The sequence below is a fragment of the Eimeria maxima genome, genomic scaffold, assembly GCF_000499605.1.
Source record: "Eimeria maxima Weybridge genomic scaffold, Emw_scaff1012, whole genome shotgun sequence".
Classification (NCBI taxonomy): Eukaryota; Apicomplexa; class Conoidasida; order Eucoccidiorida; family Eimeriidae; genus Eimeria; species Eimeria maxima.
Window position 1 is genome coordinate 1,220 of NW_013564067.1, and position 11,737 is coordinate 12,956.

Here is an 11,737-nt window from a genome sequence, read left to right on the forward strand (position 1 = left end):
AAGCAGACTGTTGCCGTGCGCGCGCGAGCAGCACAACAGCATGGACGCTGTGCACGCGAAGAAGTGACTATGTACGTATACTCGGGAATCTGCATTGCTTCCTATTCGCAACTCCTGGAGGTCAAGTGAGAGTGCCAACGCACTTCCTTTAACACAAAAGGCCGTACGTTTCGCTCGATGCATGGAGCTCACAGCGCACTAGGTGTTTGTGAAGTGCACATGGAGGAAGGTGTGTTAAGTGCTCGGTTTGTAGGTGCGTTTTGGCCTGCGGTATGCTTGCCTGTTTTCAGTTGCATGCTGGTCCGACGAATTAATGCTCTGATCTCTGCATCAGTTCGAGCTGGTGTGTGCTGCGCGTGACTCTGTTCAGTCTCATGCCTATGCAGCGAATGAGTGTTCCGATCTGCAGCAGCAGCATATTCCATTTTGCTTCCGCGTTATATTCCCGAAGATCTTGCCGAAGCCTTATGGTCCAGTACCTACCTAACGAACGAGGTAGCTCAGCAGTTGGTGCGTTCCTTTCTACGTTGTGTATGCGCTTGAACATCCTGCTGCAAGGAAGCATGAGAAGCGACTAGCTGACAAAGGGTTGCGCATGCTTGTGCCATCTGGTTCCTCAAGGCTGGCAGCGTTAGGGCATGGCGGACTGTTTTCGGGGAGGTTATACGATTGCTGCGTATTTTGCGTGGGCTGCATGCAGAGTAACGTTGACAATTCATGAGTTCCCTGATAGCCATAGGCATTACGTACTCAGGTTGGGTTGACGAGAATATGCAGCGTCTGCGGCAAGAGACCTCAGGGAGCCTTCACTGTTGTCCGTCGTTTTGGTTGATATGCTGAAGGCAGTTCAAAGATAGCTTAACGCACCCTGCTGCCGAGTGCCTGCTCTTGCCACTGTGCACTCGTGTTCTGTTTTTTCATTGGCAGAGTAGTCTCCGACGTTAACTGGGCGACAGCGGGCATCAAGTCAGAACACGAGTAGGTAGTGTACGCGTTGCCTATGGTGATATGGGTGCGCAATTTTATCGTCGTTAATTTCCGCGGTAAGTGTGTTTTCGTAGGTATTTGGGTGGTGCATCTTGGTGACGAACTCTCCATGGGCAAGTGTGCAGTTGCCATCCCTTTCCTGGCGGAAGTCCGGAACTTTGATCCTTGTTTCTCATTAACTGTTGCTGTATGTGTAATTCCGTAGTGCCGGAGATGCTAGGCATCTGTAGACGTGGTTTCGGATTGATTAGGTATCGAGATGTAAGGCATTATATAGAAGGCAGTCGATTGTCTGTGTTGTCTGCCCTTGAGTTCAGGTAGGATGCGGGGTTCGCTGTTAGGAGGGGGAGTATTTGTGGAGTGCGTTGGGTTGGCCCAATCAAACTGTTGGCCATCTATGCAGAATGTGTTTTGCAAGATTTATGGATTGCGCTAGCTTCCCAGAGGTGGCACGCGGCAAAGTACATGTACAAAAATATAAAACAGCACAAGTCAACAAAGAATATACATATAAGCACATATTATACAGAACAAGCCAATAAGGGTAAAATAAGCAGTAATTTGGTGCTTAATTCAGGAAGCACTGCTGCATGTATATAGCCTAAACCCTAAAACCTACGTGCAGCAGCATTAGATGAAGACGCAGGGAGAAACGAGGCAGCATTCTATGCATCCTCGCAGTCGTGCTGCTGTTGCATGCTAATTCAAACCCCAACTCTGGAGGCTGTTGCAGCGAAGCAGCAGAGAAGTGTTGTTTCTGACCCCACAGCAGCTGCTTCATGCATGCAGCAGCTCAGAGCAGGCGTTGCGCTTGCCGCAGGTGCTGCAGTTGCATCGGTTGCTTCAATCGCTGCAGTTGCTGCAGCCGCTACAACTGCTTCAGTTGCTTCAATTGCTGCAGTTGAGTTAGTTGTTGGATTTGCTGCGCTTGCTGCACTTGCTGCACTGTTTGTGAGTTTATTCAAATTGAGGCAGTTGAGGGGTCGAAAGCAAAAACCGGGGAAACGAGGAGAAAACTGCAGGAGCTTCAGCAGAAGCAACGGCTCCTAAATTGCTTCCTTTGCATGCTCTGGTTGTTTGCTGCTGTTTGCCTGCACTGGCTATTTGCTGCTGTCTGCATGACCCGGCCAGAGGTGCAGCAGAAGCAGCAGCAGAGAACAAGCGTTATGCAACTGGCGATGCATAAAGACACATGTCATGGACAATTTAACTCCAAACCGCATCTGCGTTGCTGCCGCAGCTGCTGCTGCCTTCAAAGCAGCAGCTGCAGCAGCAGCAGCAGCAGCAGCAGCAACAGCCGCAGCTGCAGCAAGGGTGAAACAGCCTGTGTAGCGTGTTAAGGAGAAAAAGAAAAAGCATGCAACGGAGGCCGGCGTTTGCTGGCTGCAGCTGCAGCAGGTCCACAAGAGCTGTCTGCTGTAGAGGCTGCTGCTGCTGCTGAAGGTGCAAACAGAAAGCAGCAAAGAGCAGCAGAGGCCTGGAACTGCAGCAAGAATGCATGCAGTTAAAGACAAGCGATCCCCATGTAACCCCCCCAAGTGTGTCTTCAATGTGACAGAAGCAGGTGTCTCCTAGTAATAATAAAAGGCACTAAAGAAGAAAAGAGACATTAAGCTGCAACGAAAGAAAACAGGAGACACTTTCTTATATGAAAGAAATATTCAATATTGCCCTTAGCCTTCTGCAGGGCCAAGGGCCCCACAGCCGGGCGAAGAAGGCGGAGGGCCCCATCCTGTGGGGCTGTCTGTGGCTGCTGGTGCTGTTGTGGTGGTGGTTGCTGCTGGTGTCACGTCTTCTGCTGCTCCTGCTGCTGCTGCTCCTGAAGGGTGATCTGCTGCTGCTTCTGCTGCTGTGACGCTGGCGCGGGCGTTCGCAAGAGATGCCCAGAAGGCGTCAATTATTCGAGGAGGCAGCTGCTTCGTGATGTCTTCAATTTGCTGCAAAACAGCAGCAGCAAAGCAACCACAGCCGTCCCATGGAATAAACTCAGCAGCTGAAGGGGCGCAGACAAAGGGAAAAGAAGGAAACTAAGCACTGCAGCAGCAGCAGCAGCAGTTGCAACTGCAACTGCATGCATGCATGCAGAATATCTATACTAGGGCCTATCAACCCTCACCGCTAGGAGAAGGGCCACTGTGGGGTCGGAGACAGTTGAAGGGACTGCGGCCTTGACAGGGGCAGAAGAAACGAAGCTGCTGCTGCTGCTGCTTGCTGCTGCACCCTGAACAGTCTCTTCTCTAAAACTGTCTTCCTGCTGCTGCTGCTGTTGCTGCTGCAGCTTACTCTTCAAGTCACTGGGGGCTCCTGTCCTCATTTCCATATCGTCAGCCAGTGAGTCAGCTTCGTAAGGGAACAGTTCTGGTTCTTCCAGTAGCTGTTGGCGCTGCTGCTGCTGTTCCTCCTGTTGTTTCTTCTGCTGTTGCTGATGCTGCCGCTGCTCTTTAGAGCCGCGTCGGTGAAGTGGGAGCAGCGATACTTCTTCAGCTTGAAGAGGTTGGGCCGAGGTGTTCTCCTGCTGTTTTTGATGCTTCTGTTGCTGTTGTTGCTGCTGCTGTTGCCGCTGCTGCTGCGGCTGCTTCTCAGCAGTGCTATGCACGCCCCGGATATGCAAGAAATTACGGGTGTTCGCTGATTGAGTTTTTGTTAGCCAGGAGGGGGGGGCTCCTGGAGAACGCCCACGCAAGCGGCTGCTGCTGCTGCTGCTTGTGTTTCTGGTGAGCTGCTTTTGTTGACTGGCAGTTTCTGTCACCCTAGACCCACTGCTAAAGGCCCTCCGTCCCTTGGAGACGACAGATAAGGAGCGGCGAGGGGTACAAGACCCTGCGACGTTCTGCAAGGAAATGCTGCTGTTAATGCTGTTGCTGTTACCGCTGCTGCTGTTGCTGCTGCTGCTGCTGTTGGTGCTGCTGCTCCTTGGGCGCCTCAATGTACACGCAAGCGAAGCACCCCATATGCCCGCTGGCTGGGGGCTTGCTTTGCTGGAATGTGTGCTGCTCCGGCTGTTGCTGCAGCGGCTACTTCTGTTGGTTCTGCAGTTGCTGCTGTTGCTGCTGCCGGTGCAGTGGAACATAGTCGAAGACGGCTCACCGCTCTCCTCAGCGCCCTCAGTCACTTGCGAGCCTAAGGTGGAGCCGTTGTAGGAGACAGCAGCAGCGGCATCTGTTGTTTCTGTCCCAAGTTTGCTGCTTCCCTGTAGCCCTCCTGCAGGAGACAGTGTCCATTCCTGCGGAGCAACAGCTGCAGTCTCCCCCCAAGCTTGACCCACAGCAGCAGCAAGGCCTGGTGGTGTCCCCGCTGGGGTCGGATCCCCAGAGGGGGACTCGAAGATGTTGCTGCGCCCCCAGCGAAGGGCATTGAACTGCAACAGACCTGAGGAGACAGCAGGGAGAGAGGGTTTAGAGACAGGTGATTGTTGCTGTGGGGGGGCAGGGGGCCCCTTGAGTTTGCTGCCAATTGTGCGTGTAAGAGACGGAGAGGAAGCAGGTGCTGCGGTTGGCGGGTTTGCTGCAGCAGTAGCAGCAACAGAAGCAGCAGCAGCAAGTTCTTCTGCTGGATTTGGGGGGCCCTGAGGATCATCTTTTCCTGTTGGTGCTGCTTCCTTCTTAAGGCCCCTCCATAGACAAGGGAGACCCATTTGGTGTGCTCTACGGGAGAATGCCAAGGGAGGAGACAGTTCCTCATTAGATGAGGCACTGCAGGTGTTATATCCACTGTCTCCTTTCTCCCCCTCTCCTGCCATAATCTTTAAGTCCCTAGGGCCTGCAGCAGCAACTGCAGCAGGAGCCCCCGCCAAGTAATCGGAGACAGGCCGCAGCAGCACGGAGACATCAACTTCAAAGTAAGAAGCTGTGGGGTTTTGGGGCTGCATGCGGCTGCGACGTTGCAGCTGACAATTCTTTGGTGTCTCTCTGCATTGCCGCGATAGAGGGAGGGAAGGGGGAGGAGGGGGAGGAGGAGGAGACATCAGACAAGGAGGTGGGGGGGCCCCGTTTTCTGGTGGGAGAGGGGTATTTAGGGGCCCCCGTAGTATAGGGCTAGCGGTGTACAACAGCTGCTGTTGCTGTTGCTGTTGGGGGGGAGGGCTTAAGAGGGCAGATTTATTTTTGCTGCCTTTGCTGCTCCTCTCTGTCTCCTCTTCTATAAAGTGTCTCCTCATGTTGTCCCTTTCCTGTTGCTGCAGTGCTACAGCCGTAGGCAGAAAGGCATTGAGGGTTTGCTGCTGCTTTGGGCAGCACTTGGGGGCCCCCCCTCCGTTTATTAGGGGAGGCCCCCCTTGTGCTGCTGCTGTCCCCTCTCCTTCCCCTGAGGGACTAGGAGATTCTTCTGTCTCCTTTGCTGCAAAAGGGACACTGATGCTGTTAGAGACAGAAGGAGAAGGTAGACAGTCACAAGCAAGGCTACCCGATAGAGATGTTGCAGGGGTAGCAGTAAGTGTGCTGCTGCTGTCTCCTTGCTGCCCCCTTAACGGCGGCGTGCTGCAGCTGTCTCCTCCTCCTCCTTGAGGACCCACTAGGTTTGCCCAAGGATCCCGCAGAGCAGCTGCAGGTGCAGCAGCACTAGCTCCAACAGCACCTGCATCTGCAGCAGCTACTGCTGGCGCTGCACTTGCTGCTGATGCTCCCGGTGCCTTCTCCATAAATGAGGGGACAGTCAGCAACGGGGGACGGTCAGGGTCTCCTCCAGTGCTGCTGCTAAGGAGATGAGGGCCTCCTAAGGAGGGGATACTGTGGGGTCTGGGATCGTCAAGAAGGGGATCGAAGGGATCGGGAGGTGCCTCTCCTTGTACTGTCCCTTCCTCAGGTGTCTCCCCCTCCCTTACCTTCTTTGCTCCCACCCCGTCCTGCCCCTCAAGACACTCAAGAAGTGGCCGTTTGCTGTCGCCGCCGTCTCCGCACGTTGCTGCTGTTGCTGCTGAATGCCTTCCTAGTGTCTGCAAGACAAAGAGAGACGCTGCTTCCGCTGCTCCCTCGTCGTTGCTAAACCCTCTGTTCGCATGCTGCTGCAGCTGCTGGTGCTGAAGCTGCTGCTGTTGCAACTGTTGCTGCAGCTGCTGCTGCAGAGGCAAGGTGGAGGGGCTGTCCCCACAGTGGGGCCTCGCTTCGCTCCCCCTAAACTGCTGCAGTTTGCTAGTACTGTCTCCCCCCGTCTCTGTTTCCATAAGGAGACTCCTTTCGTGTGCAAGGAGATCGACGTGTCTTTCAAAGGGCAGCAGGCCATTTGTAGGTGCTCCCACAGCACGTTGTAACAGCGTCCTCTCCTGCTGCTGCTGCTGTTGTTGGTGAAGAGGGTGCAAGTGGTCGAGTGTATGGAGGCCTGCATGCGGATTAGCTGCTGTTGTGGGGTTTGTGGGAAGTGCCTGGGGGGTAAAGGGCTGCAAGGTGTCTCCTAGTGTCTTTATAGTGTCCCTTGTGGAGACACTTGCTGCTTGTGTGTCTCTTGTGTGGGGTTGCATTAACGGCAAAGAAATGGAAGGCAACTTCTCTTGTTGCATTGCTGATCCCCTTTGTTGCTTAGAGACAGCTGCATCCCCGGCTGCAGCTGTCCCCTGAGCGCATGCAGCGGTTGTTCCTCGATTGTTTGCCGCAGCAGTAGCAGCTGCTGGTGCTGTCCCTTGGGTTGCTGGAGGGGCATTTCCATGGGCAAGGAGCGCAAAAACCTCCTGCTGGTCTGCTGTTCCTCCTGCTGCTGCTGCTCCTGCTGTTCCTCCTGCTGTTCCTCCTGCTGCTCCTGTTGGTGTTCCTGCTGCTCCAGCTCCTGCTGCTGTTCCATAGAGGGGTGGGGGTGGCGGCATAGGTATGCCAAAGTCCCTGGATAGTTTTCTAGCGACAAGACGACAAACATCTTTAACAGACTGTCCTGTAGGGGTAAAGGGAGCCATGAGGGAGACAGTAGATCTGGAGGAAGCAGTATCTTGGTCATCAAGACCATTATTTGCTGCTCCTCCCGCTGCATTTGCTGCTGATCCTGCTGAATTCCCGTTACGGGAAGAAGAACCAGGATGGGAGCATGCAAGACCTATTTTCTTAAACTGTACCTTAAGCTCTTGTTCCCCTATAACAAGAGCAGCTCTTTTATACTGTACAAGTTCATAAGCCGCCTGTAAGGAAGAGAGTTCTACGAAGGCATAAGGCAGATAATTTGTTCTTTCTCTCATTTCTACCCCTACAACTTCTCCATGTTTCAATAAGAAATTAATTGCTGCTCTTAGTGTCTCCTTACTCGTCCCCGGCAACATATTGCTTACGTATACACTGCGGCCGTGGGGTGTATTGGGTCTATCACACCCCACACTTCCCCCTCTTAAGGGATCGCCTCCCTCTCCTCCCCTCTCGCTGCTGCCCCCTTCTCCTTCTTCTTGTCGCTGTCGAAGACTTAAAGACGCATCTAAAGGCATCTTTACCCCCAGCAAACGCTCCAAAGGCTGACGTACTGTTCGCTATTACACGCACACACACACACACACACACACACACACACACACACACACACACACACACACACACACACACACACACAAGCGCATGCAGCCATATGCATGCATGCAGGTATGTGCAAGTATGGATGCATGCATGAATGCATGCACACATGCATGCATGCACACATGAATGTGTGGGTCCGTGTTTGTGTTTGTAGCTTGCAGCCCCGTTTAACACACCAGGAAATACAACCCTGAGTTTGACAGATGCAGCAGCAACACACTGAAGGAGCAGCAGCCGGCTAAGGCGGAACAGCAGCAGTAGCAACAAATACATAAGCAGCAGCAGCAGCAACGGACCCGAATGCATTCGTTAACAGATATTCCCGCATGCCTTTCAAAGCAAAATCTGCATGGCTGCAAAGAACAATACGGCAAAGCGACACCTCAATCGACAAGATAAATGTTTAGGAGGCATGGAGGAGACAGGAAGGGACATTATAAACAAACTAGAGGGGACATGAAGAGACATTGTAGACAACCTACAGGAGGCATGAAGAGAGATTATAGGCAAGCTAGGGCACACAGACAAGGCGAAACTAAAGGCAAGCCACAGTACGTGCTAAAGGGGACAGTAAGGAGACAGTTGCTGCAGCAGAGACAGACCAGCGGACAATGCTCCCCTCTATGAGAGGATCGATGGCAATTAGGGCAAACAAATTCCCCAAAGGGACAATTCGTAATCTTGTGCTCCATCGAATCGCACGACAAGCACAATGTTGCTGCAGACAGCAGACAGCAGACATGGGTGCCATCCAGTGCGGTGTACAGGCAGCTCTGGGGTGCATAGCCAGGTCTGGGGTATACAGACAGCTGTGTGGTGTATGGGAAGCTCTGGAGGCTACATGAACGCTAGGGCTCTCAAGGAGAGGCTCCGAATGGGTATAAAGGGAAGGAGGGGTTGAGGGTGTTTGCTGCTGTATTGCATGTGCTTCTATTTGCTGCTGCAGCTGCCGCATTTGGGTGTCTGTGTTTTTGTTAGCTGCTGCTGTTGCTGTTGTTGTTGTGTCGTCGTTGTTTTTGTTGTTGCTGCGGCTGCTGCTTACACTTAGCATACGCCTCTACCATTTCTAGTCGGCTAAGACGTAAGGGTCTTGATTCTCTTTGGTTGAGTACTTGTCTTGCTTGCCACATCTCTAACGGCGTTAATGGTATTTCTAGTCCTTTCTTTAGTCCCTCTGTCCCCCCTCTTCTACTGTCTCCTCCGCAACTGTCTCCAAACTCATGACTTAGTCCCTCCCCTGTAGTTCCTTTTAATGAGGCTCCATGAGATGTTGGTACAAATCCTCCTGCTGTTCCTGCTGTTGCTCCTGCTGCTCCCGCTCCTGCTACAGTTGCTGCTGCAGTTGTGGGTGCGGCAGAGGGGACAGAGGGGGATGCTGCAGCAGCAGCACCTCCGCCACCTCCTGCTGCTGGTGGCAGATCTCCAAAGGCACCCCCCCACCTGTTCAAGCAGCTGCAGCAACTAAGAGACCCTTCTTTCAGCGAGGATTTGGAGAGAGGCCCTTGTCCATCAGGCAGCAAACTGTGCTCTAGCTGCACCCGCAGTCCCCGCTGCTGCTGCAGCATGTGCTGCTCGTTTGACTGTTGTTGGGGATGCTGTTGCAGATGTAACTGATGCTGCAACTGCTGCTGCAAGTGCAGTTGTTGTTGCAGCTGCAACTGTTGCTGCAGATGCAACTGCTGCTGCAACTGCAACTGCAACAACTGCTGCTGCAACTGTGGAGGATTCATATGCGCGTTTGGGACCTGCTGCCGCTGCAACTGCTGCAACTGCTGCTGCAGTGGCTGGAGCGGCGTTCTTGCCTTCTGCTGTTGGCAGAGGGACAGCTGAGGTGGGCCCTGCGTAAAGATGTGCTGTCCCCTAGTTATTTGCTGCTGCATGTGCTGCTTCCGTTGCTGCTGATTGCCTCCTAACTGGAGACCTGGGGGGCCCTGATCTATGCAGCACGTAGCCAAAAGTCCTAAATCGCTTCCTGCAGCAGTCCCACCCCACAACAGCAGCAACTATCGATCAAAGCCTGCGTTCAGGCAGCAGTAGCAGTAGCAGTAACACCAAAAACAGCAGCGGCAGTAGCTAGGAGTGCAGTAACTCCGCGACAGGTGCAGCACACATGATGGGGCCCCCTCTTCTAGAGGCCCACTCCGTCGGACGTGTAAGTTCATGCTTACCTTCTGTTGTCTGCTGATTTTGAGCCAGTGTCTTCAGGGATGAAGAAGAGCTGCGCGCTGCTGCTGCTGCTGCCGCAGCAGCAGCAGCAGCCGAGCAGACGGAAGCCTCTATTTGCATGACGGGAGTTTTATCCCCTGAGGCTGTATGCAACCCCAGCGGCGCATGCAAGTTGAATGTAGCGTCGGAGTTTAAAGGGGGAATGCTGTGTAGAGGAAGTGATATTCCATTGCTGGTGCATCCCCCTTCAAATGCAGCAGCAGCTGCTGCTGCAGCTGCTGTTCCTGCTGCAGGCACTGCTCCTGCTCCCGCTCCTGCTCCTCCAGACGTCGCAGCAGCAGTAACAGCAGCAGCTGTTACAGTATCTGCGGGGCCTTCAATGCCGTTAGGATCCCCTAGGGAAAGCCACGGCTGCTGCGCAGACACCTTAGGGCCCCCCTCAAAGCCCCACATCCACTTGGATGTGGGGTTTGGTGCTGACAGCAGCAAGGGGGTTGCTGCAGAGACACTCTCAGCATGCTTTTGCTGCTGCAAAGCGAGATGCTGTTGCTGCTGCAGAGGCTGATGCCGCGGTTGCTGCAGAGGTTGGGGGAACTGCGGCAGCAGCAACAGCTGTTGTTGCTGTTGTTGCTGCTGTTGCTGTTGGTGTTGTTGTTGCTGCTGCTGCTGTTGCTGCTGCTGCTGCTGCTGGTTCATTGTCGGGGGGGCTATACATAGCTGCAGATCGTGCTGCAGCTGTCCCCTGGAGAAGGCAGCCGGAGCCTCTGGTGTTGCAGCTGCAGCTCCCGAGGAGACAGCCGCCATTGCTGCTGCTCCCAAAGGGGAACGAGGGCAGCAGACAGCAGCAGTGGAAAGCAATGGGGCCCCTGTGCTGTTCGGGGAGCGGCTGCTGCTTATGTGGGGCCCCCGAGCACTGCAGCGGCGGCGTCATATACAGTTGGCGATGAAGGATTTTTATGACTGTCTCTTGCTGCTGCCGCTGCTGCTCGAATTTCTTAGCCGGCCCGCAGCAGCAGACTGCTAGAGATGCTGCACAGTCTCGCAGCGCATTTCCCGCTGAGGCCTTCAGGCAAGAAGCCTCACTTGCCGCTGCTGCTGCTGCTGCTGTTTTGCTGCTGTTGCTGCATGCAGAGCCCAGAGTTGCTGCCTCGTCGTTTAACGAAGCAAAGGAGTAGCAGCAACGACAACAACAGAAACGGCAGGCGGCGCAGTGTAAGTTGAAGACTTTGCCGGAACGTCTTGAATCCGGACTCGAAAACCCTCAACCCTAAACCCTAACAAATCAAGTGTGCGCCTGCCGGGAAGCTAAGCAGAGGCGCTTTACATCGGAGAAAGCCAGCAGCCCTTCGTTACGGACCGCAGAAGGACAAGACGGTTGCAGCAGCCTCAGCAGCAGCCACAGCAGCAAGAGCAACAGCTGCAACAACATCACACACAGAAACAGCAAAAGAAACATTTACTACAGCAACAACAGCAGCAGTACGACCACCAACAGCACAATGTACACCAGCATCATGAGTGGCACAGCGAGAATCAGCACCACCCGCAGAAATTGCAGCACCAGCAGCAACAGCATCATCATCAGCAGAAGCGGCACATGCACCCGGAGCAGGATCGGAAGCTGCTGCTACATGCCCTGTTCAGGCTGCTGCTGCATCTGCAGAGACAGCGCATGCAACAGAAAAATGCCCCAATATCTTACCGCATGACCTAGTGTGTGGCCAGGCGTGCTTCAGTGTGTTGCTGCTGCTGCTGCTGGTTTATTCTTTGGAGGCTCGCTGGAGTGCGTTGTGCTGCAGTAGATTGAAGGAGAATATGAAAAAGCTGCAGGAACTTTGCAGTGTATAGACAGCGAGCAATTGCTGCAGTCCTTACGACTTAAATAAAAATAATAACGAGGAGGAAAGGGAGAAAGAAGAAAGACGAAGACAAGAAGAAACTCAAATATACCCAGGCCTCCTCAGGTGTACGCGTGCTGTGCCTGTTGCTATACTAACAGAAAGGAAAGCAAGAGACTGCAGCAGCCCTCCCTTAGAGGTGCTGCTGTTGTTCCTAGCTGCTGCTGCTGTTGCTTCTGCAGTTGCTGCGTGGTTGCAAATACAGGG

At 53.8% G+C, this 11,737-nt stretch overlaps 2 protein-coding genes across 2 annotated transcripts; both read right to left on the reverse strand.

The window, feature by feature from the left end:
• Positions 1-2,660: 2,660 nt before the first annotated feature.
• EMWEY_00047200 (hypothetical protein, conserved) lies at positions 2,661-7,141 on the reverse strand (the record flags this gene model as incomplete). Its single annotated transcript, XM_013479253.1, has 2 exons — positions 2,661-2,924; positions 3,104-7,141. The coding sequence occupies 2 exons, from the start codon at positions 7,139-7,141 to the stop codon at positions 2,661-2,663; spliced, it is 4,302 nt and encodes a 1,433-aa protein (XP_013334707.1).
• A 1,299-nt stretch (positions 7,142-8,440) lies between these two features.
• On the reverse strand, positions 8,441-10,436 carry EMWEY_00047210 (hypothetical protein, conserved; the record flags this gene model as incomplete). Its single annotated transcript, XM_013479254.1, has 2 exons — positions 8,441-9,438; positions 9,635-10,436. 2 exons carry the CDS (start codon positions 10,434-10,436, stop codon positions 8,441-8,443), a joined length of 1,800 nt encoding a protein of 599 aa, XP_013334708.1.
• Positions 10,437-11,737: the final 1,301 nt, after the last annotated feature.